The 27,589-nt window shown below is 36.8% G+C and overlaps 2 protein-coding genes across 3 annotated transcripts; one reads left to right on the top strand and one right to left on the bottom strand.

Moving 5' to 3' along the window:
- The first annotated feature begins 2,047 nt into the window (after positions 1 to 2,047).
- C9H1orf146 (chromosome 9 C1orf146 homolog) lies at positions 2,048 to 9,495 on the top strand. The gene is made up of 5 exons (XM_059478685.1): positions 2,048 to 2,154; positions 4,372 to 4,465; positions 5,562 to 5,730; positions 8,840 to 8,918; positions 9,376 to 9,495. The coding sequence occupies exons 1-5, from the start codon at positions 2,086 to 2,088 to the stop codon at positions 9,493 to 9,495; spliced, it is 531 nt and encodes a 176-aa protein (XP_059334668.1). The 5' UTR covers positions 2,048 to 2,085.
- On the bottom strand, positions 9,492 to 27,589 carry GLMN (glomulin, FKBP associated protein). Of its 2 annotated transcripts, none has more exons than XM_059478684.1 (20): positions 27,542 to 27,589; positions 27,194 to 27,330; positions 25,854 to 25,977; positions 25,267 to 25,392; positions 23,757 to 23,876; positions 22,627 to 22,735; positions 21,202 to 21,448; positions 20,632 to 20,731; positions 19,423 to 19,610; positions 18,911 to 18,964; positions 18,083 to 18,113; positions 17,638 to 17,727; positions 17,056 to 17,097; positions 16,891 to 16,964; positions 16,492 to 16,576; positions 15,621 to 15,730; positions 14,445 to 14,508; positions 12,241 to 12,364; positions 10,771 to 10,853; positions 9,492 to 10,639 (listed from the first exon to the last, which is right to left on the bottom strand). In XM_059478684.1, the coding sequence occupies exons 3-20, from the start codon at positions 25,917 to 25,919 to the stop codon at positions 10,532 to 10,534; spliced, it is 1,821 nt and encodes a 606-aa protein (XP_059334667.1). In that variant the 5' UTR covers positions 25,920 to 25,977; positions 27,194 to 27,330; positions 27,542 to 27,589; the 3' UTR covers positions 9,492 to 10,531. The 2 variants fall into 2 exon arrangements, with proteins under 2 accessions (XP_059334667.1, XP_059334666.1); XM_059478683.1 differs by lacking the exon at positions 27,542 to 27,589 and adding an exon at positions 27,503 to 27,529.

Below are 27,589 nucleotides of genomic sequence, written 5' to 3'. Positions count from 1 at the left end.
CATACAGGATATGGGCCAGAAGAACATAGAGAAACACTAATTGGATTATAGATTTTGCCTTGTCATAAATTAGTTATTCATTCAAATGCTTATGCCATTATCTTCATCATAGGGGAGTTCTAATTACAAGATCTTTCTATTCTTGCCTAAGTGGGGTCCTGCACTCTGCTTCCAGGAAATATTTGATATGCTGCCAGATTCAGCCCTGTTCTTTCTCTCTCCTGCAACTTCACCTTTATGTGAAATGCACCATGTAGGTATGGGGAAAGAAATGCTTGTGAGATTTAAAGCTAAGACTAGCCAAATGTCAGAAATGGTCACAGCAGAGGTAACAGTAAGTAGGCAAATAACTTCAGCTCATCAGATAGCTTTCCTCAGAAGTCCCTTTTGGGAAAGGAACCTTCTGTGGAGAAGAATGCTCTGAAGAACACACAATTCAGAAAAATATATTTTCTTTGAGTCTGACCTCTACTTAATTAGTGTTCTGACATTCAGGCTCAAAAAAAAAAAAAAAAAGAGAAAGCCAAGTCGTGAAATATTCAAACGGTCTTGCAGAACAAACTTCTATCAGAATTGTCCCTTGGGCACGTCCCAGACGAGCATTAGGCCGGGGCAGCCCTTACACAGGAGACAGTGCGGGGTCCATTCTGCTGAGAACCTTCTGTCTCAGAACAAGCCCTATTTTTATTTCAAAAACCAGCTACTGTCAAATGCAAGTGACAAGCAGAAATACTTTCTGGTATAAATATTTGTCAACTGTAATTAACATGCATAATATACGTGAGTAAATGTATAACAACTGGAGGCAAAATACTGATAGGAAGTATTTTCTGTTAAGATTTGGGTTTTTCTCATTGTCCCACACTTACCCATCATTGTACTTTGATGCTTCTCAAATGATATTCTGAGTTTGGGTGGGAGTGTCCAACTTCAAGCACAGTAAGTGGCTACCAGGGAAAAAAGGTATCTATCAGGAGCCTAAATCCAGTATTTATATTTCTTTGTAATTACATTCTAAAAATACATAAATAAGGTTAGTTTCTTCTATTTTAAAATGCTTTAAAAGTGATTAAAAAGAAAAAGCTTTTACTAAAATATCTGGTTTTTGGTAAAAATACCAGTTTCAGAAGACAGTATGACAATCCAGATTCATGCCTGGCTAAAGAGCAGAGCTGGGTACCAGTGCTTTTAATGGTTCAGCATCCCAGCTCTTCCTGACCATGTGGAAGGGTTATTTCCCCTTACATGATTAAAAAAGAAACTTCAACACATTCAGTATTTCTTTTTCACTGAAAGTGGCGCAGTCTCTTGTAAGAAATCATGCCTGATTTAGCGCAATACAACAGTCCCTTGCTTTTGCATTTTTGTCCTGTGAAACTTCTACGTTTCTATAACTTCTATAGAAAATAACTTGGCCTGTTCTTACCCACAAACAGCTGCAGAACTGGCCGCCCATGGCGAGCATTCCCCGGAGCCGCGGTTCCGGCGTCGCGGGGCTGCTCCTGAGGGCTGAGGCGTGAGGCTGAGGTTTGAGAGCTGAGGCCTGAGGGTGAGGCTGAGCTGTGAGGGCTGAGGGCTCCTCCTGAGCGTGAGGCTGAGGCGTGAGGGCTGAGGCCGAGGTGCGAGGCTGACAGCGGGCCCCGCTCCCTCCCCGCCGCCCGGCTGCCCCTTTGCTTTGCCCCCTCCCGCAGGCGCCGCGGGGCTCCGGCGCTGCCCCAGGACAGGTTCGGGCGGGGAAGGGCCAGGCTGAGGCTGGCATGGGGAGCAGCTGGCACAAAGGCTGAGGGGGTCCCAGCCTCCTCTCGCTCCTACCGGGGCTCCAGCGCTGCCCCAGGACGGGTTCGGGGCGGGGAAGGGCCAGGCTGAGGCTGGCACCGGGAGCTGCTGGCACAAAGGCTGAGGGGAACCTCTCGGCCTCCTCCCGCTGCTGGCGGCGCTCCGCTGGTTTTTAATCAGCTCTTTAATGTATCCCTGTGCTTCACACATCTCACCTCGTTAACTGGCGGGAAATATTTGTGGTCTCTCTTTTCCCAAACTTTTCAGAAGAGACACCTCACTGCAGAGCTATTAGACCACTGAAAAAAAATGGCAGAAAGCTGTGGGCAGGAGCAGATAAAGTGGATAACGACGGTCATTATGAGCACAGCTCTGCAGGTAGGACAGCCCTTGTCAAAGCCAGCATCTGACTCACTAGGAAAGGCTGAAAGAATTTCCTAGATTATGTATATGGGAATATTTTAATCAATTGCAATGAGTACATCTTTTTCAGGATAAACCAGATATTAGTCTGAAACTGCTTGTATTAGAATACTGGTTATTTTTGTGTGCAACTGTATTTTCTCCTAGCTACTTCCATATCTGTTTAGTATTCTTGCCACCTGCTATTCTGAGTTACACTGCTTTAGGATATTCTCCTGACTCATCGTTTTTGCACTGCACTGATGCCTCTTTCAGTTTGCTCTATAAATAATTCCATCAGAAATGTTGCTGATTTTTTTCTGAATTTCTCCCTAAATATTTTAATTTTTCCTATGCAGTATCAAATAGGGGTAGACAATTACCCTGTAAGTACATAATTCAGTTTAAAATACTGAGTCTTACAGATATTAATATATATTTTTTATCTGTTAACATCAGAAGCCTTGACTCTGTTCCCAAGTAAAGTGAAAGGGTATGTCAAGGAGCTGGTAATTAGCTTCTGCAGCTGAGGCCAATTTCATGCCAGCTGGAGAGAATTTAGAGGCAAGAGAGCTTTGATTCACAAGCAGGGATGTCTTATGCAAGCTTGGCTGACAAGGTTATCACCCCATCTCTGCTGTGTAAATGGGTGAACCGTGTTGGAGTAATTCCTGAATCACCTCACTTTAAAGCCTATACTTACTTGCTCATTTTGGAGTTTACAGCCTGTAAACTGTGCATGTTTGTGCCATAATATGGTGGGAGATAATGGATGGCAGTGATTTCATTAGCCCTACCAGCATAACTCCCTCCTGTCCTCAGCTCAACTTAAAACTACTGCTCTTAGTAAGGCCTCCTCATAAGCAAAGCAATGGAGGGAACTGAATACAAATCCAAGATGGCTTTTTGTTACAGCCATAATACACAGAGTATCACCATACCATTTCAGAAAGCTTTAAAACAGAGCAACACCTCACCACATCAGAAGGCTTCAGGTCTCTGCCCATGCAGAGTAACATCACATTATTTCAGAAGGCTGCAAGCTCTGGCCTTCTTGCTCTTTGTCCCAACCTTTTATCCCCTCCTCTTGATGCCCTTCACCTGTGTGCCCTCTGTTCCCTTTGGTGGTTGCTCAGTGCCCCTGGGCACTCCCTGGCTCGTTGCTGTCAGTGCTGCTCACCTGCTGCTCACAGCTGTGCCCACTGGGGATGAGGCTCAGCCACAGCCCCAATTACCACAAACTGTGCACCTACAGCTTTTCTGTATCAGTTTTGGTTATGAACTATCATTTTCATATAGACATTATTTATATTTATACATTAAATAATCCAACAGTGGCTTTGAATATGAGATTTTTTTTTGTAAAATGTAGCTAAACCTTACAAGCAGTTGCCACTGAGTGTACCCTTTCCAGACAATTGAAAGCGTGACATTTCTGGTTAATGTCTCCTTCGAGGTTCACTTGCAATCCAGATTTTCTGTTGTACTCTTCCACTAAATCATGGCACTTCCCTACATAAGCAGGCTGGCTGTGTGTTGAATGGGTAGGTTAAAGAACATGTTATTAGCTAAAAACTCTCAGTGATTTAACCTTTAATATATGTGTGTTCGTGCAGCTTCTGTGGAACATACTGCAGAAATGCTTTTTGCAGGCTGAAAAATGCATCCAAACACATTCCATTCTGTAGATGATTATCCTGCATAGTGCAATGTTCTACTTTTCCTGTGTGGATTGCTTTCTGTCAAAAAGCTTTAAAGAAAATCATGTCCCATATAAAATTGCTGAACGATTTTCCAGCTGAGATGCTGACATCTGTGAAAATAATGCAGCCTAATTAACCAGTCACAGAAACACACTACTGTATGATCCTCCCTTCTGCAAATCCTCTATTAGCACATCTTACCAAAACAGACTGTAAAAAAAACTTTCTTTATGCATAATGCAAGAGTTTCCTAAGACAAACTGAACATACACATACATAATTATTATTCAGTGTTGGTAACTTCCAATCAAATACTTCAAAACTGATCATGTTTAACATTTTAGTACTTTTTTAATTTTTAGTGGAATAAGAAATACTTTTTGAACAACAGTGCCAAAGGTCTATCTATAGTGGTCTAGCTGATGCTTTAAGAATATTTCTAATTTGTTGACTGAAAACTTTTCAAAATAACCTTTTAAAATTTATTTAGGATCATGAAATTTCTACAGTTCTGCAGAGGCAACAACACCGAGTTCGATATTCAGAATCAGTGGAAACTGGATCTGTGATTTTTCCTCTTTCTGGTACACTACTTTAAAGTTCATGCTTTTAAATCATAAAATCCAAAGAAGTACAGAGTCAGGGCAGTTATTTAGTTGTGGGCTACACTAAACCGAAAAAAATCTACCTTGTTGGGATGTTGTGCAGTAGTGGAAGGAGTTGGGCTATGATTGTAGGTAAATCAGAGGATGAAACAGATAATGTTGGGGATTAACCACTTTCATTGTAATTTTTTTTTTTGGACCTGTTATACAACAGCTACATGATATTTGGTGATCATCAGCTGAACTGTGTAGTAAATTTGTGTTATAACTGAGCAAACATGCTAAATGCCACAAGCACATAAGCTGCCATCAAGATCTTTCATATACATGGCTGTAAATGTAAGAGCCATTGGCTTTCAAACTCCAAGTTGAATTTGCACAGCTAGTAGTGGCAGAGGAGGCAAGAAAAGGATTATTTGAGTGGATTTGATTAAGAAATCACTGAAATTGTAAACATGAAAGAGCTGGTTTTCCTTTTTAGAACAGATGATGTTGTAGACATGTAGATGAGATAGTTCCATTTGCCTGAACTCTAAGGACTAGCACACGTTGAGATCGACTTTTGTATGCTCAGGGTTAACCCTCCTAAACTTCAGCCTTAACTTTCCCTTTCACAACGACTTAAGTTGACCGAGATGTAAATTCATTTTTCATGGTAGACAGTTTAGCTAACTTCTAAGATTTTACAGCTGTTTCTTTCATTTAGAAACAGGACTTCCTGAGCTTTTCAGTCAGCCTTTGCATTTGCCCCTAATTCATTCCATTATAGCAGTTGCTTGTTCCTGAAGCAATGCTCTCAAAGGCATTTAGATGTGTCTGCTTTCAGTAGATGGAATTGCTGGTGGTTTTTTGCTGTTACAGTAGAAAAATAACCTGAGATATTTGTAGTTTTATCTTAAAACTACTAGCAATCACTGGCCAAATCTCCCTGTCAGAGATGTAGAAATTCATTCACGTTCTGTTCCACTGTGTTTCAGACTAATGGTTGCTTTAAGAATTGTGCTTTCCAGTTTGTGGTGAGAACTTAATCCCTTTACTGCCATGACCTGTACACTTACAGCAGTTTCCCCAATAGGCATTGCATTTATTCTGTCAGACACTCAAGACTTGCTCAGGACAGGGGAAGAAGAGTTTTACAAAAGAATTCAGAAGTTCATAAACATCCATCGGAACAGCTTTTTGCTTTTGTCAGCTGCTCTTCATGGACCAGAAGAATGGAGTGTCATGTTCAGGATTCAGAGAAGGTATGATTTCAACATCAAACTGAACTTTATATTGCTAAGAAGAAATGAAATAGCAGTCTTGGATTTGGAAACATTATTTTAGGAATAAATAGGACAAGAGGCAATGGACAGAAACTGATGCACAGGAAGTTCCACCTGAACACAAGGAAGAACTTCTTCACTGTGAGGGTGACTGAGCACTGCAACAGATTGCCTACAGCAGTTGTAGGGTCTCTTTCACTGGAGATATTCCAGACCCATCTGGATGCAATCCTGTGCAGTGTGCTCTGGGATGACCCTGCTTGAGCAGGGAGGTTGGAGTTGACACACTATGGTCCTTTCCAGCCTTACCCTTTGTGAATTATTTCAGGAATACACAAATTTTATTTTACTAATTCACTGTAAAAAATTATTTAAAGCATTTTTTTATTAATAGCAAATAAAAAGAATACCAAGTGAATCAATCTGCCAGATCACAGGTAACAAAAGAGGATGTTCCTCAAAACAAAGCAAATAAGATTCCTTTCAATCATTTTAGGGCTATGGAGCATAACTATTTAAATTTTTTTTTTCTAATTGGAAAATTAGACAATTTTCTTAGCTCTATAACCATATTTTCATGGTCATTTTCAAAACAGAGCAGGCAAGTTTATGTCATGAAAAAAGGCTGTAGTGTAAAGTGCAGATTTTTTACCAGCTTTTAAAATGTTTACTTGGAACAGCATCTGTTACACTGTGCTAGAACAATTAAATAATCAACGTTATTTTACACCAAAAGTATAAAACTATATTAAAACTGGTTTGTTTAAAACTTTTATCTCTGATTTCTAATGAAGTCTGAAAACTTGCATATTTTAGTACATAATAGCTGACAACAGTGATCAGATTGTGCTCCGCTTGTAGTCAGAACTATTTTCTTGTAGGTACAGTAGCCCTAACTGCAGTTGGTTGTCACTCTTGGCCTCAGAGAAGTGACTATTCTAATGAAGTCTTTGATCTTTACCTCCTTAAGTAGCTAGCACCAGTTCCATTAAATCCTGGGCATTCTGCCAAATGCTCATGAATAAAGAGTGTATGAGATGAAATGTAAGAAATCTATTACCTGTTTGTGAAAATGTTGTAAATTTTCATGAGAGGTTTTAAAAGTTCAGCTACCATTCAGCAAGACCACATTATTCAGGTGATGGCAATGCTAATTCTCAATCTACTTTGTGGTTATGAACAATGGGTTTTGTGCACATGCTGATGACTAAAATGTGATATTTTGGAACTGCATTCCATTTGGCAAGTTGGTAATTTTATTAAAATTAAAGTTGTTTTTTCATTGCAAGCAATATCAAATTGATGTTGACAATGGACAATTACATATATCTATATATATCTATATCTATATATATATCTATATATATATATATATATATATATATTTAAATGCATGTGCTTTTTTTATTACCTGGCAGCTTGAAGTTCTGCTACTGTTTGTGATCACTAACTGAGCTTCTCCTGGTGGGGTTGAAACTTGTGTTTCTTTGAAACTACAAATCACCTGTTGGATTTGTTAAAAAACAGTCACTTAGTATTGTCAGGTTATCTTCTACTACTGCTCCTTTCTCCTTATCTCTGCTTTTGCTGCAGTTGGGGAAGGATTATTTTTCATTATTATTAACAAGAAAACTACAGGATTCTTGTTAACAACATGAACACCTTATGCAGAGTTGTGTGTAGCAAGGGGGAAGTGGGAGAAAAGTAGTGTTTACCATCACAGCTTAAATGAGCATTCCACAAAAAACCTTAGTACATCTGCATGGTAAATTTAAATACCTTGGAGGAAAGGCAAGACATGTTCAAATGACCAGTATTCTGTCCATACAACACTAAATTTAGACCTGCTGTTATTAGAAGCAAAACTATTTCTAGAAATAGATTTTCGTGGATCTAGGTAAGTACATGTAATTGTTTTTTTGCTGCACTTTGTTCATTCATGCTTTGTTAAGCCCATTCTAGTATGAGCAAAATTGCACCAATTTATTTCCCTAATCTCAAAACGTAAATCCAGCCCTTGTTTGTACATCACATTTTAGCAAAATTCACCAGGGACCCGAGTGCCTGTGCTTAGAGAAGGACAGTGCCTGTAGCATTTATTTTTGCTAATGAGAAGCAAGGGCAGACAAGTTCAGCTGAGATACCTTAGCAGCAGGAGGTCCTAATGTGAATGACTCCAAGTCATCAGCCAGATTGCAGGAAGAACAGGTGGTGGGCACAAGGGGAGGTCACAGGGGACTGTGCAACTGAGCAGCTGGGCACTTCATCTGCATTATTTAAATTCTTTTTGGTTATTTAAAATTCCTCATTCTTTGCTGTGAAGTGCCTCTCCTGTTTTAGCTCTACAACAGAAAACAGCAGCAAAGGTAATTCATTGTTACGACACACTTAAGGTGCAATTCTTAGGGAGAGGCTCTGTGCTTGCCTAAGCTTTGATGTCTCTCCTCCATAATCTCACTGAATAACAACTCATGCTACTATTTTAAATCCTCAGATCCCCTTCTCAAGAATGAATGCATATTAATAACACTATTTATAGAAAGAAATAATTTTAGGTTAAAGTATTGAGTGAACAAGTCTTTACGTGAAAGTAGTGGAATTATCCCATTATTTTAATCGTGTCTGGAATACAGGTTGTTTTATTTATACTACACTACAAAGACTTAGTTCAAATTCTGAAGTATTTTTAGCAGTGTTTTTAGATACTTTGCTGTGCTCTTCCACAGCCATAAAAACAACTCAAATATTTTTTACTGCCACTGAGGAGAGCCTTCAGCAATATCACAGAAGACACTTTAGATCTCTGAATGTACACATGCTTAAGAAGTGCTGATTGATTGTTGAAGAGACCTAGATAAAGAAATGAGCCCTTCCAAATCCCACCTAAATAAGTGGTACAGAAATGGGACAGATGGCTTTACAAACAGCATGAATGCTGCACTTGCCTTTCAGAATAAAAGCAGCCTTCCCTGTAAGTAACACTGCACACTAAAAAGCTGTTACTTCATGTGGGAATGCTGTTTGAATTTTATGGCATAACAAATTAAATACATATTCTAAAAGTAACCTTATTTATTTTGATGTGCAGATTCCTGGGCAGCAATTTACGTGTAATACCAGTTCATAATCCTGCTGAAACTGTTAAATTAATGCTAACTATGGCTAAGGTAAGTCCAGTTGCATACACTTAAAAATATTAGTGTATTACTCAGGAAAAGCCAAGAGCTATAAAATACTTGGTTTTCCTTAATGGAACTTTTTAGGTTATACTGACCACAATCCATTAATACACTAAGGTAGAACTGGTGCTCTGATGCATTAGCTGAGTCTTTCAACTACTGTTAAAGGTAACTTAATAGCTCTTAATAGCATTTAAGAAAAGAAATCAGATATCTAAGAGCTTCTTTGGCTCCTATTTACTACTGTTAAGTTATCTTCACTTACTGTTAACTCCTGTTGAAATACTATCACCTCTGTGTACAGCATTCCTGAACACCTGCTTGAGAACACAAAAATCAAATTTCACTGCTAAATAATTTTGCATTTCTACTATTGGAAAAATAAAATCTTGAATATTCTATTACCTAAAGTCACTTTTTTCTACTCATTTTTCTTTTCTCTAAGGTAACTTCCAAGCCACAAGCAGATGATACTCGTTGCAAAATAGAAATGACAAAAGCCCAAATAATAGAAAAAAGTCCAGTTTGGAAGATGCTTCAGGAGTACCAATCGCACCATAATTAACTTAATATTTGGGTTTTTATTCATAAATAGAGTGTCTACATTTTAAACAAAATATAGAATGTTCTTTAAAATATAGTTACATTTCAAAAGACTACATACAACATATGCATTTGGCATGAAAATTCATATTAAATAGCTATACAATGAAAAATAGCATACTTGATACCAAATGTGCTTTCTAGAGAGGGAAAAAAAGTGGTTTAGCTGCACTATAGGAAAGTCATCCTTATTTTTAACTTGGTTCTGACCTTAGAGGCTCATCTGTTTATTAATAATTCCCCAAAAAATTACTGTATTTTAAAGAAAGCTGTACAATTAAAGATAAGGATGATTAAAACAATTCCAAAATACAGATATCCCTAAAAACAACAGCTGTATGTATGCAACCTTACACTGCTTTTAAACATAAGTGTTATCTGTTATGTTACCAAGTTCTTACATCTTATTTGGCCCAAGGTTGTTTTTCTTTAAACCTGGTTTCCTTTGCCACAGGGTTTGTACTATCTATACATAGTATATTCTATAGTGTTAGTTATCTGTACCTTATAGTCCTGTCTGCAAATAGAGAAGCTTGTTTGTCAACATTAAAATGTGCTAATAAAAATACCTTTTGCTTAATCAGGGCTTTTGAATTAATGGTTCTTCAATCACTTGATAAAAATCTTTGTAATTCACAACTCCAGTCAGCAACTATTACCCAACTAATTCTGAAAATTAAAAAAAATAAATGCCTAACCATACCTCCTTGCCACAGAGAGGAACACACCTGGTTTGTTTTTTTAGTTTCTAAACTTAAGATAAAGCATCAAATTCTGAAGAGGAGTAAACAGACCATATCTCCAAATTACATGCAATAAGAGCAAAAGAAAAAAAAAACCAGCAATGAGACTTCTGAAGAGCAGCATTTGCAGTTCTTCTGGAGGCCCCTCTAAACTGCTCCTCTTTACAGGGCCATAGCCTCCCCTGCAACTGGAGTCTCGGGCCAATGATCCAATGATCCTGTCAGGAGGATGTTAATTCAAACACTTCAGCTGCCTTAGCTATTCTCATCCATTACAGCTTTTGTTTTCACTTCAATGAGTTCTTCTACCCGAGCTAGAACACTTTCTATTAAGTCAAATGTGAAGAGAGCTGAGTGTAAAACCTGAAATGACAAGAAAGATAAGTGTTATTTTTATTAGGGTTTTTTTTATACATTTTACATTTACTTTTGTCTCCACATTGAAAAAAAAAAAGTCAGTACTTCTGAGTGACCGAAGGGAAGTGCACACTCACTTGAAGCTGCATTCCAGTAGTCATGGCAGGCATCTTTTCCCCACTAACAGTTACAGAGCAAACTGTGTTAGAACTGTGTGCCTCTGCAGAAGAAAACATGAAGAAACCAACATGGCCCTTAGAATTAAAAGAATATTTAAAATATCAACATTTCATGACAGCAATTGTTAAGAACAGAAATCTAGGGATTGACAAAACACATGACAGAGGGTGCTGAACCTTAAAAGGAAGGCAACTGGAGTTGGGTGATATCTTTATACTTTGTATAACACACATTCCTACATTACTAAACAGGCAAGATCTGCAACTGGAACTAATTTTATAGAGCTCACATGCTCTTCAAAATGAAGAATAAAATGTTATCTGGCCCAGTTTTGATACATTTTTAGTATTTCCACATCCAGGGAGATAGTAGGAGTTTTTTAGTTTGACTAAATGAATCCAGACATTAAATACTTATTTTATTAAGAAAAGGCTGCAGGCCTCTCTGTTTCAGACAGATTACTTGCAGCAGGCTAAACTACAAGGACGGGTCTGAAAAATAAGGGAAAAACTTCTTACATTCAGACCACATATTTGAAATTCAATGTAATGCTTACAAAGATTGAACACAAGGGAAGAAAGCTAAACCATTTACTGTTACAATTTAGATGTTCTCTCCCAAACTCAAATTTCTTTATGTTTTGTCAAAGGCTAGAGAACTGTAAGAGGCACTTAAGAAAAAAGCTTCCTGATTAATTTTGAAGGATTCCCTTTAGAGAGATATCCACAGGTTGTCTTGAAGAAAAAAGTCCCTTTCTTTGCCTTATAAGTACATAGTTTGCAATGGAAGAGGATAGGACTAGAGGCAAAAAACTATATTGACATTTTTAGTAGCAGACACAAATTCCTTGGGCTATCTTAATTATACTGGAGACCACAAGGAACAGAGGATGTGACATACAGAGATATTGCCTAAAGCAGCTACAGCTCTTGTGCCCCATGCAACATGCCTGCTTAACCCAGAGCAAAATTTGATTCTGTGTGTCAGATAAAAAAATAATGTATTTTAAAAAATGAATGTAATGCTTCAGGCTTTAGAGAGCACTGTGACTTATTTTTTCTTTTGTTAACCCTCCCACACCTGGTTTGAAATCTAAGGGTTATGCATTCAGAGAAACTTAGTTTCTCCTTTGTAACATTAAAATCAAAAGTATAAATGCAGAACAAGTTCTGAAGGTCTTCATGTGACAGTTCTATCAAGTTTCCATAAGATTTACAAATGTGATGACAGGTAAGTTCAGATTTTTCTGACCAATTATGAAAATTTTTAATTCAGCAACTACTGAATTATTATTTGAAATTTGGAATAGTGGCAACAGTTAAATAAAACTTGATCTATGCAGCATTCACCAGTTCCTCATTTCCAAAGGATTACCAAAGTTTCTAGATATGAACAACCTAAGAATAAAAAACCAACAAAAAACTGACCTTTTCTGTTTTCTTTCTTATTTTTAATTTCTGCTTCATAATGTGCTTTTGACATATTGAGTCCTACACGCAGTGGTTTTAAGAAATTCTGCTCTATCTTGCCAAGTGTGGTCCATACACCAGTCTAGTCAAACAGAACAGAGAAGGTTACAAACCAGTTTCAGTGAAGCATTGCAATACTAAGCTTCGAGCACAAGTTTTTTAACTAGTCTTTATAACATATACTTCTGTGCAGGGAGGAAAAGAGAAAAAAATAATTCAGAGTCATGCATTGAAGCATGAGCAGCATTGTGCTGGGTATTTCAGCTCCTCTTCCTCTCCCCTACATTATTTGTTGATTGGCTGATGAAGCAGTCAAAAAAAAAAAAAAAAAAAAGGTTATTGGAAGGTAGGGAGGACTTAGTGTGTAGGCTGGTAACTACAGCAATGGAAATGCACATTTTCAGCTTGTTCCTGTAAGCAAAGCTGAACGAATCTGGATGTGTTGGAGGGGAGGTTCTAGGCCCTTCCTCAGGCTAGAATCTCTATAGCAAGTAAATGGCATATGTAGGCTCCTCTCAGATAATTCAGCAGTAAAACAGAACAAATATTTAAATTAACATTCCTGAATTAAATGAAAGTTGTGATAAATATCATGCTTCCCAATTGTCTATATTGCATTTTAAAAGCCCTATAGGAATGTTACTGGATATTCTACTCTCCCATCCTTCAGCACAGCAGCCACAGCGACAACAAAATTCTCCCAGTTTGACATGGGCAGAAAGGAGTTACAATAATGGCATTCAGGAAGCAGGAGGTGCAAGGGAAAGATGCTCAAAACCAAGGCTGCTCAGGGTTACAGAGAGGAAAATAAGCTTGGGTTTGCTACAAACTGCTGTAGAAGGAAACAAATCCAAAGACACAAAGGCTGCTTTGTATATAGGAGCCATTTATACAACTCCTTTCTTCAGGCAGTATCCTCAGAGGGCAGAATAAGGACAATAAAAATAAGAATTTTCTATTTTAAATACAGCGAATCCACCAACGACAGTGGAAAATTCAGCGATTTTTAATACTAGATGACACAGTTAACAGTTCAAATAAGAACAGTAATTACTTCCACCAGAATGTGGCTTAAAAAAGGAACTTTTCTAGAAAAGACTTATTTTTAAACTTTATTAATGAAAATGCTTGCTACACAGCAATCAAAATATCTGAATTGACGTGGAAGGAGGCATTTTCTTTCTGCCTCACTTGCACTGCATGAAGAGAGACAGGGAAGAAGTCAAGAAGAACTGACAGAGGCTAAATTTAAGGGAAAATCTTCAGAAGATGTGATGCTATTTTTCCTCAAACTGTATGGACATTCTTTTTGCCAGGTACTAGACAGCACTGTTAGAGCAGCTGAGTGCTACTATGTGTAGTTTTTTACTAATAATAAAAGAGGAATTCTTACTTTTCTTACAAAGCCATGTATTTACATCTAACTGAGGAGACCACTATGAGTACTTAAATAGTAATCACCCCTTAAATATGACAGATACAGTTTACCAATATTAAGTAGTAAATAAATAGTAAAATAACTAAATAAATAGTAAATTTAGTAAAATAACTAAATAAATGGTAAATTAGAAATGCACCCACTGAAAGCTATTTTTGCTTTTCATTTTCATTACAGTTTCAGCAATCAGTACTAGTTATTTCACTGTTATTCTAATTGGATTAGTAACATTATTGGGTACTTACAAAATTAATTCCTAGATAAATTTTCAAATCAGTCTAAAAGTAGATCAGAATTTTTTTCTGTATTTTAGAAAACAATAAATTATATTATTGTGTTGTTATTGCTATAAAGATATCCAGTTGGTGGTTTGAGGGATACCAGCAAATAAATAAGCAAAAATAACTATTTTTTCATGTGGGAATAATTGTTGGGTATGTGATTTTGTGGTAACATACTCTATTGTTATGGAGACAGATCAGTTCAACAGGCAGAGTAAAAGGATTAATTTCTTTATAGGAACAGTATCTATGCAAACAATTTCATCAAAACAAAGCACCATATCATGTATTTCCTAATGTCTTAATAAAAGCATCACTTCTGGGGAACCAACCATTGCAAACAAAAATGCAAAACCCACATTTTTTTTTTTATTAGGGATAAGAGTGTTCATGTGAATCCATCTCTCAGCTAATCAATCACTTTCAAATCAAATAGTACATACCTGATTGTCACTTTCACAATCCTTAATGACTAAGTACCTCAGCAGATTCAGTGATGCCATAACCCTGTGAATTACAAACACACAGATACCTCTTATCAGGACTGTAATTTTAATTGTCTATCAGCCAGACATGCTGGTATGGAGAACCCATCTGTACAAAAAGCAAGCCCCCATCTTTGAGCAGTACAGCTCCACCTAGAGCATGGTGTGTAGTGATGTCCATACTACAGCTCACACTTTGCAAGTAAAACTGAAACTGCCATCAGATTGCAGAGGGCTGGTGATTGGGAGGGAAAGAGTCCTCTCAAGAGACAGAACCTTATCACAGGATTTATAATATATATCACTAGTGATCCAAAGTTGATTTAAAACTAGTGTGACAATTTTCTTTATTACTGTACTGAATTTTTACTTTTGAATGTACTTTTTGTTTTTTTGCTTTTGTTTTACCATACTTTTGAGCAGATTATGAATTGTTTTTTTCCAGATAACAAGCACAGTTAACCATCATACTTCTGGGCTCTTTAAGCAGGTATGTGTCCATCTGGACATTATCTCCCCACTGATTTACAAGCACAAGCAGCATCATAGTACTTATCATACAGGAAGACCTACCCTACATACACAAGATTTTTCAGACACATTTCAGTTGTTTGAGTTTTTTTTAATGCAATTATTTACTGTTCAGATGGATCTGTAATCCTACTCATAAGATTCTAGATTCCCAGTAGCAATCTGTGAAACTGCCTCAAAGAGGCTTTGCACCATAGGTTGCATCTAATTATTATTCCCCTGTATGATATCAGCCACCACATCCCATTGCTTTTATTCCTTCAGCTGCTTCTGCAGAGAGCTGACAAACCACACATTCCTGAGGAAATAATGCTTTACCCATTAGTTATGGCATTTCACATCTGAAGTCTTACATCCCTGGGGAATGGAGAAGGACATCCTTTTTTATTGTTAAAAATTAATGTAATAGCATTGTGACATTCTTCTACACAGAGCTGGTTAAAATAAGTGACCATGTCCATTTCTAGTTGCAAAACCTTAAAATACATTGATGCTGTCACCTCATTAATTACATGGCAGCATACATCACTGTAGTAAGGTAGTTCAAAGTCTTTTTTCATAATGAAGAAAGAAGAAAAGCTTGTAACTGTGATTCCAACTCACCTGTCTGAGTTTTGCAGAAGATCCGTCTCAGCACCTTCTGGAAGTGAAAGTACTAAATCTAAAAGGGAGATCAGGTGATGTCCTGTAAACCAAATGTTGTCATACTCCTTCTGAAAAAAAAAGTTCAGCTGAGTACAAAATTTAGCTCTTAAATACTGTAACAATAACTTGCATAAAACAGAAATGTTTAAAAAAATCAAACCCTGTAAGAAATGTTTTTTAATATTGACATGTGAGTGAAGTACACAAAACAGCCTCTTCATAATTTTAAATTTTTTTGTCAGCCAGGAAAGAAATGGAAGAAACAAAGTAAGAGAATTCTGAAACTGTATAGTAGAAAGTTAATAATATAGTTTTAATTAACTTTCCCAACTTTCTGGTATAATTATTATAAAATATGAGATTAAAATGGCTTTGATCTAGCCCAGCTCTTCCTGATGGATTTATCATTTGCAAAGCACTCATAATAAAACACTGTCATCATAAAAGCAAAGCAAAAATTAATAATTCTATCTGAACTGTAATATTTGAATTATATTTTAAAAATGAGGAACTGTGGGGATAAAACAATGTACTGAGCAGTTTCACTTTAGGAGAGAAATCTATTTTCAAGCACAGAAAAGGTAGTAACTTCTTAGAAAAATACAATAAGATACTGCAATTAAAAATACAACTGTAAAATTATAACCTAAATATGCATAAACAGAAAAAGCAAAAGTAATGTTTTTAAAAAAATTTTCTAATCTTATGTGTCTTTTCAAAGTGCATTTTTTTAATGTACCACTAGAAGTTTAAGCTGTAGACATTTTCTCAATACCACACTGACAGAATTTTGAGAAGACAACTTGGTTTTTATTGGTAACAGCCTCACCGTTAATGCTAAGTGAATCTGATCCTTTATATTTTTAATAATGTATCCTTCCACACCAGCATGGTTGCTTGTCTTCAGTAAACACCTTCAAACAAACAAAACAAAGATATTGTCTCTTTAAAGCTGCCCCTAGAGTTAGTGAATGTTATCTAAGTTTTGAGCTAAGTGGGAGTTTTACCACAGAAGAACAGTATGACTATGTAACCTTTAAACACTGGCTTACAGAAGATAGCTAATTTTATAAGAGACAATTGAAATTCATGATTTATCAAAGTATTAACATAGTAAAATTAATGTGGCTTATCAGATGGAAATTCTGTCAGAGATCAATGTATTGATACAATTAAGATGCACTAGGGCTGAGATTACACAAACTGCCTTTGGTGCTTGGATGCTTACCTGAATAATGTGTATTTTCCTTCTGTATCAAACTTGTCTATGAACAACTGCAAAACATTTAAACTCTTCTTTCTCTAAAGAAAACAGAGACGTTTCAGATGAATTCTAAAAAAACATTAACTCAGCATTCAGAATCCAACTGATTCTGTAGGCCACTTAACATACCATATGCTCCATGGGACAAAGGGTCATAATTTTCACCAAATCCTGCAGTCAGAGAAAGGAAATACAATTTATAATTACATACAGATTATAGTCAGTGTGATGTAACATAATAGTCTACTCAAGGCTTTAAAAAAACAAACCAAACAAAAAACCCACAGAACATTGGGAATGTCCAGGGAATAGAAGATTCTCATCAGAGAAATTCATGCTTTCTTCAGCGGTCAGAATCCCAGGGCTGATCTGCAAGAACACTATTCCTGTGCTGCTGGTTGCAGGGCAGGTAAGAACGTAGCCAAGGCTGGCAAGGAGATAAAAATGAGCAAGCACCACCTTTCACCTAAATCTGTGCCCACCTGCACCTTCAGTGACCTGCACATGCACTGGGTGTGTTGGAATTGTCACTGAACTTCATGCTGCAGCAGGCAGCAAAGACAATTCTGTACAGCAAGACACTGAGGGTTTCAATTTAAGAGCACAGGTGTGTAAAGGTCCAGTAGGATGCCTCTTGTCAAACACCCAGAGGACAGCTAGGCATGATTTCTAATCAAACTTTGAAGACTCCTGTATGCTGCTTTTTATTACCTGAGGTACATTAATAAAGCCTCTGAGTTCTAAATAGTGATGGAGAAGGCTGTTATCTTCCATTCTCAATAAACAACTCTCAAACAGATCCTGCAGGTGTGGAAAAGAACAGAAAGATGTCAACAGTATGCACATATACAGAACACTATCAGCTTAACATTTCATGGCTGAAACAGCCTTCACTCAGAAATACTCATTCAGATAAGCAGCTGCAGTTATAAGTGATAGCTGTAACTTAAACATTTATGCAGGACTGTAAAGTTCAATAAATACAGGTATTTGTATGACTGAAAAATACTTAAGCCTCAAAATATTTCTGGAAATATTATCTGAACTATCATTTATACCTCTCCTAGAAGGACAAACAGAAGTTCTACCATTCCTCAAACTGAAAAAATAAAACATTGTAACATCAAAAATTTAAAAATTTAAAAAAACAACTTACAAGTCCTTTAGATAATACAGATTCTTCTGTTCTAGAAAAAAAATCAGATTTAAGGTTGTGAATTAAAAAGACAGTTGATATTTCAGAAGAAATAGTAGAACAGAGGTTAACAAGAACTTGTTCCTCAACAATTTTCATTCCATTTTTTAAATATAGGATCTTTGTTATTCTTCCCAAAGATTTTTAGAATAAACATGCTGATGAGAAATAAACATTAGACTTATCTCTTCACAGTCAAAAATTACTTTTTTCCCCTCAGTATTTATACGTGCTCAAAAGCAGTGTCATCTCCCACAGGTATTGAGACACTGATTACCAAAGAAAATTAAATTATAAACAGTCAGAATAGGAAACTTGCCTTCCATAGCAGTGCTAGAAGCCATTTGGTAACACTGCCGCTTATGGAGGGTGAAATAATCACATAGTAAATATAGTAAAGTTTGGTTTCCTTTAGAAAGCCTGACCTTTAATCATTTTGCATATCATGTCAAAATACATCCAAATAATATTTTCACAATAGTTGCCTTTAGTAATAATTGTTATAGAAGGGCAAGTAAGTATACACTCTAATTATTCTGCATGTGTTTAAACTACTAATTTTACATTTTCAGAACAAGGTTTCTAAAAATGGTATCACAATACAAGATGAAAACAATACATAAATGTTTAGACAACTTCTGCTTCTTAGTAAGAGAAGATATCTTGTAGTGAAACTTGCCATTTTAATGCTCAAGTTTGTAAACCTCCTCTGGACTTATCAATATTTCAAATTTTTTTAATGAGCTACTGTAAAAGATCACACTCACTATCTAGACCTGCAAACTCTACCTTTTCAGCAGCACTTCAATATGTGTCATATTGCACAGCAGAAGGTATGAAGGACTAGAAGAGAAGAATCCAGCTACATTAAACTGCATAAGCCATATACATTTCCACATAATTAATATATTTAAAAAAATAAAAATCTCTTTCTAAAATTATTGATTTTTAAATAGACAAAAAATTGTAAGTCAAATCACTGTTAAGAACTCTTATGGGGAAACTGTCTATAGATATGTAAATGAACAATTAATGCACATTAATTTTCAGCACGTGACTAATCATAGTAGTTTCTTTTAAAGGACAGTTCATCTAAATTTAAACTACACTAGACTAATCTGCAGGAGTATGTTCTCATGAAACATAAGTTACATAAAATATAAATGCTCAAATGTTGACATAAAATTAACACTACTGAAATACAGTTTTCATACATAACTATTCACAAATAAAGTTCTCTTCCATTCAGAAAGAATCTTCAAAGTACAGACTTACAATGAGCAAGAAAGAATAGTTCTTACCTAAAAACCACTGGAAAGCATTCAACACCAAAATGCTGAACAAACATCAGGTATGACAGACATGCCAAAGAATCAGCAGAATTCTTTCGCTCTATGTCTGCAAACTCCTGATTCTCCCAGTGTGGATTTTTGCCTTTATGATGTACAAACACTAATGGTATCAATTCTCCCATATTACACAAAATGTCCTAAAAAATGAAAACAGATTTCCTATAGTTGCCTTTAAAATAACTGTATGTCAATTAAGTTTTAAAGTTCTAGCTGTATTTACATACATTCTCTTGTACAGCGTGCATATAAATTAATATAAATGCTTGTAATATATAAATTGTATGTTTGTAGTATATTAATTAATACAAACGTGTGGTATTTATGATATATGCACAAACACACATAAAAAATCCTGGAGGAAAAATAACTAGTGTTAGAAAAATGTTACTAAGATAGCAAAGTCAAGCACACAGAAGTTAGCCAAAGAGAGAATGAAGACCAACTGTAAATTCCTAGTTCAGCTTCCTTATCCCCAATGCTAACATTGAGTAACAATAAATTCATGAAAACATTATGTTATAAAATCTCTGTGGTTTTCAGATCACAGAAAACTCAGTATTTGAGTTTTTTCTCACTAATCAATATGGAACACAACATTTAGCTGCTACAGGCAAGCCCTGATTTAAAGTTAGATTTGCTTTGTATGGCCTTTCTTTCTCATGATGCACAACACAAGGAACCCCTAATATTTGTAAATCAGAAATACTACAGGGGTTACCCCCTCACACCCTTCCTATGGCTGAGGACATAATGTAACTCCTCTTGAACATATTACAGAGAAACAGGGAGATCAAGGTCAGCTCACTATTCTGGAGTTGTCCAAACCCAACATCCAGGATGGCACATTTTGGAAAATTAGGATTATGCACAATGTCATACAGTCTAAACATGACTTACTGACCTTAGCTTCAGCTCTCACTACTTAAAGCCATAAACAGAAGTTTACTGAGAAAGAGAAGAGAAGGTAATTCATAAGTAACATGAAGAACATGGTTTCAGACTGTGCCCAACAGGAAAGGCAGGATATACCTTACACAGCCCATTAAGTCACCCCACTAACCAATACAGAAATGGAAATGAGCACTAGAACAATTACAGGCAGTGGTGGACTGGACCACTGGCTCTGCACACACTGTAATCCATTTCCACTGCACTCACGGTAATTTCAGTGGCAAACTGCCGAAAAGGATGTTCTTCAATGCCCTCCAGGTGCTCAAGCTGAGCTGCCAATAATGGGTATTTCAGGCTTTGCATACAGCTGGAAAAGAAAGGGGTGGAATAAATCACCAGTACAGTCATAAATACAGACTATGATAGTGTCATTGATAACCAAGAATAATGCCTATACTCATATCAGCTGCTGCTATTCAAGGTACTCCAAGGAGAATAAAAAAATAAAAACTCAACATCTCCTGTAGAAGCTTTATTTAGATTTCACCTCCAGACTATGATTGTTCTCACTGTTGGAAGTTTGAGGAACAGAGGAATACCAACTCAGCTTCACAATGCAGCAACTAATTTCCATTTTACCATTTCCCTCTACTAAATAGAAAGCATGAATATATAAGATCTGTTTAGGGTTCTTTATCAAAATACCACATTAGTTAGATATATGTTGGCAGCATTGTAAAACACTAAAAGATTATTTATTTGCTACCTATGTAATAAATGCCTACTATTCATTTTGTTAAGTTACAGGAATATATAGGACAAACATAAAATGCTCACAATTTTATTAATTCTTCTTTCAGCTCCATGTCATTGTATTCTGATGACTTTTCCATATTTTTAACAACTTCACTCACAAAAGGTTTAGCAAAGTCCACCACTGCATTGCAACACTGACAGAGACCAAGTTTATCTTCTTGTATTTGTTGTTTTGTATAAGGTACAGGTAAGGGAGTGAGCTGATTCATAATCATGGCCAATGACAAACCCACTGAGTAGGCCTTCTTGTTCTGAAGCTTCAAAAGCACTGGGCAAAGAAAATAAAAAAGAGGAAAAGAAGAGATAACATTTTGAGACATTAAGTTATTACTTACTTAGTAGAGGAAAACATGAAGAAAAACAACGTGACTAGGAAAGAAAACATTTTGTTTTCAGGGAAGGAGAGGGACTGACACCTGAAATCACATGAGCAAATCCAGGAAGACTAAACATCATCACTTAATTTAATATACTGTAGTTACCATGGCCATGTATTTGCAAATAACAAATATTAAATCTGGCACACATTTCAATGTTCTTCCTTTCTCCACAGCAGCAGGATGAGAACTAAAACAATGTTTTCTAGAACTGGGCTAAGTGAAATGATACATATTTGACCCAGAAAATGCATTTAGTACTTGACTCCTTTTGTGCTTAGCAAAATTAGAGACAATAGCCCAGTTTTTCTGCTGAGAACTGACCCTGGTTTTTACTCCATGGCAAAAATAACAGACACTCTCCCAGGCTGAGGAAGCAGCACCAGAGGCTCTCCATTTAACTGGATCAGTGCAGACTAATTGCAGAATGGCTACCCAAAAAAATTACACATTTCTCTTGTTAAATTCTAACAATACAATAACATATCCTGGACATTGCTACAATCAGTCTTCTACTTGATACACAACACTTCATTTCATCTCTATAATAAATCAGAAAGTACTGCTTGTTACCTACTTAAAGACTGGCCAAACCCAACATTTTAATTTTCATGTGTGAGCCAGAATAACATTCCCCCTCACCAATAAAGTATTTCAACATGCTTCAGTCAAAATTACAGTTTTAGACTATAAAAAATAGAATTGCATGTTTTAAAAGTCAGATAATGAAGAATTTCACGAATCTATGTGATTCCCTATTTCTGCAACAACAGTAGGAGTGCTTTACACCTCTAAATATAACTGCCATAGGACCACATTCTTGTAAATGATGACAAATAGCTGAATATTGCTTTTTCAATTGATGCTATTAGTTTCATCTATTTTTTTTTTCTAACAGGCCAATATAAGTATGAAATGTATGCCTTGTGTTATTTTGCAGAATATAATACACTGTAAAGCTTTTCAGGATGGATTTATTCTGAAACCATTCCAGCAATGGCTAAACTAAATTTATAAATAAATGAGAAAATAATTTAATTCAGAAATCACATGATAAACTGAATCCCACCTGTCTGCAAAGGCTGAAGCAATAACATGACAGTTTGACACACTTGCTCTCCAGAGGTCTGCTCAATCTGCTCAAGTAAACCCAAAAAAAGTTCCTTTGGATTGCAGAGCTGCAAGAGAGGAACAATGCATATTTTTAAATAACCGTGGTCATACTCAAAAAAATAATTAACATGGAATACAGAAGTTCCTGAATGTTGAGAGAGAAGATCTGAACATCCAAGATAAGATTTAAGAAAACAAATATGAAACAGTAAGTACATGCCTACAATTAACATCTACTGTGGAGCATACCTGTGTGACACTTTCATATGAGCTGAAAACATATAAGAGTAAAAACTGACACTAAACCTGATTTGAATGGGCTGTAAAAACCTCAGAGTACCTTTGCAAAGTAATTCTTTGGAGCAGAGAGAGAAGTAGAATTTGAGTGTGAATTTAACTCAAGCTATAAAGTTTGCAAGTTGCTTTTGGAGTGCATAAATGAAAGAGAACGAGTCTTTTACAGGTTAAAACATTTTTCTGCTCCTACTCCATCAGAATCATCAGGTAATGATTCTCATATTGAGGAAGGGTGAAGGATTTAAGGAAAAGACTTTTCTGAGTGAATCATAAAATAGAGAACAATAAATACTATTCAGACAGAGATAAGTGGAAAATGGCAAGGTCCTGCAGCACAGTTTTGAAACTAAAGAGAGAACATGAAGGGAGAGACCTTGAATTAGATACTAGAAAAGACATTTAGCAATGTACTGTAAGTTTTACTCAAGCTAGCTAAATCAGGTAAGATTGTGTCCTTCAGATCAACCTAGCTCATTTTCATATGAAAACCACACCTCTGATGCTGAGCCTACCACTTCCAAACAAAAAGCCCTACCCACTGAACATGCACCATGAATTCAGAATTCTCTCCACCTTTAAACTGAGGCGAGGGAATGTTGAACTAAGAGCAGCTTACCCAAGTAGTGATGCAGATTCATTATGCAAATATTATCAGAATCAAATTGTACAAACATGTTTGTGTAATTGGCCTTTGGTGTATTAGCTTCATGGATTAATGATCTTGAATCCCTTTTTGTGCAGAACTTCCCTAACATTGTTGTATCATAATCATGTATTTCAAAACCATACCTGTGCCAACTGATCCAGTATCCTCAGGCAGTGTTCTCGCTTATCATCCTCTTGTTTATACATAAAAATACATCTAACAAGAGGAGAAATGAGATTCCAACCCATGTTCTTGATGATAACCTAAAAAACAGATATTCAGAGAATAAACCAAAACTGGATTTCTTTTAAACCCAGAAAGATTGTATACATAAAGACCAAAAGCAACAACAGATCAATGTCCTGGTTGTAACTATCACTGTCACTGAATATTTGGCAACTGTTACCATAATTTGACACACATTGTGTCCTCTGCCCATACCTATAAACACAAATTTTGTATAGTTTTCTTCTAATTATTGACATGTCAATATTTCTACATGTCCATGACAATACATTTAAAATGGGACTGAGCAGAGGAGTTGTGCTAAAAGAACACTTGGACAAATTATTCACGAGGAGATTGAGACTTTCAGTTGTTACTCCAAACTCACAAAATTCAAAACCAGATTGTGAACCCCCTGTAATAGATTATGAACTCCATGTAACATTGCTAAAATATTCTACCCTTCACTTTCTTTCTGAACTTTCTATTTATCTCTGCTCAATTTGGTATATTGTCTCAGCATCCCTAGTGCCCACAGACATTAGTATTTCAAATTAGCATCAGCCTAGTTGGCTCCTGTAATTGGCCAGTATTGTTATATCCATTTGTGGTAGGCTGACCCCCAACAGCAATGAAGCACCCCTCAGCTGCTGGCTTGCTCTTGTCCCTCAGTGGGATCGGGGCCAGAGTCAAAAGAGCAAAACAGAGGAACTCCAGAGATGAGATAAGGCCAATGTAATAAGTGGAAGAGAAAATACAGCAGGGAATGATGGGCAATGATGCAGATCATCTCCCACGAGGAGACCAATGCCCAGCCAGCCTCCAAACAACAGCTGCTTTGGAATGGGACCCTACCCACGTGTCTTTACTGTTGAGCACGGTGTTGTATGGTTTGGAGCATCTCACTGCTTTGGGTCAGCTGTCCAGCTGTGCCTCCTCCCAAATTCTCTGCTCACTGCGGGCAGAGTGAGAAAGGGAGAAGGCCTTGATGCTGCACAAGCACTGATCAGCAGTAGTTGAAACACTGGTGTATTATCAGCACCTTTTTGGTCACAAATCCAAAACACAGCACTATGCAGGCTGCCATGAAGAAAGCCAACCCCATGCCATCCAGACCCAGTACACCACCTGAAATCCCTGTCCTGTGGAAGTGGGACACTGTCTGTTTCTCCTCATTATGCTTTTCTGCTTTCTTTTCCCTCTGCTTCACTCACAAAGGAGTTATTAATGGCTTTATTAAGATTACCATGACTTGGGTTTCTGTGAGCTACCTGAATACAGAACTATGTGCACTTAACACAGAGCAACCCATTAGCTATTCATATGTACAGCCTTGCTCCATAGAGAAAGTAGCTTTTCCTTCTTAATAAGCAGTTTTATATTAATGATGTTAATAAACACTAATATGTAGTGCAAACTTAAACTCACCTTGTTTTTCTCATTTTGAATTACTTCTAATAACTGAGCTGCATATCCATCTTCCAAACACTTCTGACCTGCTACCTGAAACAGATTAAAATCTTCTCCTTTGAAATCAGCTTCTTCCAGAATTTGCTAGAAAGAAAATACGAATGTTTAACTCCATACTTATCAATGTCAATTAAGAAGTAAGAAAATCCATGCTTTCATTTCAAAATTAAATGTAGTATCATTGTAACTTTTATACATTTTCCACATATTAAAAAAGCTACCAAGTTACTACACAAGACAAGGCAGTATTTCAATAGCACTAAGTCTAGACTACAGCATTCTCTTTGGAAGATGTGTTTTCTACAACTACCAGCTTTTGTTCCTAGGTACAACACTTCCATCTCCAAGAAGCAGAAATAACCAAGCTTCTTGGGATAAGCACCACAGAGAAGTCAATGAAACATGGAGGCTGAATTCAGCTGCCCCATGAAGAGTTCTACCAACAACTGACTTGTCTTTTGAGGTCATTTTGGCTTTAATTCTAATATATGAAAAGAAATCACACTGCTGACACTTGTTACTTCTAAGGAAAGAAAACTACTTACACATCTTTGTATTATGGCTTGAAGTTCATCAACTGCCATTACAGTTTGACTGTGTTCTTCTGGCATGAAAATTTATTATAAATTAAAGAGGGCAGTATTATATCACACGAACTTAAAACAGAGGCTGAAAAATAATCACATTACCATGAAAAATGTTAATGGAGGAATAAGAACAACCTAGACAAATATTAAGACTACATAATTAGAATAAGGGAAAACTAATTTTTTACAAAGTATATGCTATATTATTCTACTCCCCATATTTGCAGGAGACAGAATTAGAGACAGGAAACAACCTGCATTCTATGTAAAGGAAAACAATTTTTCAAGTACTATCTGGGTCATCTTAAGAAGCGTGAAGGTTTCAGTGACACATACATGGAAAATGCAGCTAACACAGAGCAAGTCTGGGCTCACTGCACACCAAGTATGCACACCCATGACACACTACATTTTCTGTGACTACTCTGACCAGAGGGGCTTCTGCTCAGCCCTGACTGGAACACACTAACCCAATATCTGCAATGTGAAGGCACTGATCCAAACACCATGCCAGTTTATAGCAACAGTCCAGTGAAGATTACATGTGTAGTTTCATTTATTTTTTTCTAGTGTCTAGGTTGGACTAGTTCAGTGACTTTTTACATCTAGGTATTAACATTTAAAACTTTCTTGCTAAAAACAACAAAATTATAACGTTTGACTAATGTCAAGTACATACCAAGTTTTAAGTAGCCAGGACCATGAATTACAAATGCAATCAAGCCTGGTTATCCTATGTGATATATCATAGAAGCAGTCATAATCTTTATGGTTTTAAGTAATGCCATGGGCCTAAACCTGGTTATATGATCACTATGACTGCCAATTACCCCTACATTCGGTTAATTAGATAATTATTCATCAAAACACAGGTGTCTCCATGCAATGTCCTCAGCCTTTCTTCCTATGTTTGACTGAATGTGGTGGGCTGACACTGGCCAAACACCAGCCCACCTACACAAGACAATACACAGATAAAGAACCTATCTAGATGCTCATAAAAGGGGACAACTCACAAAAGCCTTAAAGGCATCTGTGTGTGACTTTCTTATTCAAAGAATAAACAACTCACTTTCTATTCTTCACGGCCCATTCTGACATCTGTATGTCACTGAAACGTATCCTTTCTAGCCCGTCATTTTACCCAGATCATTACCACATACTTTCTTACCACACATTGTATTATTTAATCTTTTCATTTTACAGAATGTTACTAATCCCACCAAAATAATTTAACATACTTTCGAACACCAGTACTGTTGCATTTTCAGCCCTCAGTAACTTCACAATGTACTTACAGCCTGGAAAGGCGCCCCAAGCACCCACCGTGCTGCAGGGATTTACTGACAGGGCTCGCAGATGGTCTCCGGCCTTAATACTTAATCCGGTTTCCAGCTGAATCTTTTAGGAGGTTTCAGCGGCAAGTGGACAGCATCTGAATCATGTGAAACGTTCTATTAATACTCACCAAATTCCCTCCTAATAAACAGATATCCCGACCCTTTCTCTGGGTGGCAAAACACCCAGGCTGGGACGAAAAAGCTGCCAGCCTCAGCCAGTAAACACACGGCCGAATGAAAAGCCACAAGGGCACCGAACCGCCTCACCTCAGCCCCTGCCAGAGGAACCCCTCAGCTCCACCTCACCTCAGCCCCTGCCAGAGGAACCCCTCAGCTCCGCGCTGCCGCCTCTCC

The sequence above is a fragment of the Ammospiza nelsoni genome, chromosome 9 (assembly GCF_027579445.1).
Source record: "Ammospiza nelsoni isolate bAmmNel1 chromosome 9, bAmmNel1.pri, whole genome shotgun sequence".
In the NCBI taxonomy this organism is placed as follows: Eukaryota; Metazoa; Chordata; class Aves; order Passeriformes; family Passerellidae; genus Ammospiza; species Ammospiza nelsoni.
This window is presented reverse-complemented; position numbering and strand designations above follow the sequence as displayed.

What these genes read in the sequence shown, in the direction of transcription:
- C9H1orf146 (XM_059478685.1), top strand. Translation starts at nt 2,086, where the DNA reads ATGGCAGAAAGCTGTGGGCAGGAGCAGATAAAGTGGATAACGACGGTC. An exon ending in TGTGATTTTTCCTCTTTCTG is followed by an intron (nt 4,466 to 5,561) that starts GTACACTACTTT and finishes TTTCCCCAATAG; the next exon opens with GCATTGCATTTATTCTGTCA. An exon ending in TAATGCTAACTATGGCTAAG is followed by an intron (nt 8,919 to 9,375) that starts GTAAGTCCAGTT and finishes CTTTTCTCTAAG; the next exon opens with GTAACTTCCAAGCCACAAGC.
- GLMN (XM_059478684.1), bottom strand. Translation starts at nt 25,919, where the DNA reads ATGCCAGAAGAACACAGTCAAACTGTAATGGCAGTTGATGAACTTCAA. An exon ending in GCTTTATTAATGTACCTCAG is followed by an intron (nt 17,098 to 17,637) that starts GTAATAAAAAGC and finishes CTCTGACTGCAG; the next exon opens with GATTTGGTGAAAATTATGAC. An exon ending in AGATTCACTTAGCATTAACG is followed by an intron (nt 15,731 to 16,491) that starts GTGAGGCTGTTA and finishes TTTTTTTTTCAG; the next exon opens with AAGGAGTATGACAACATTTG.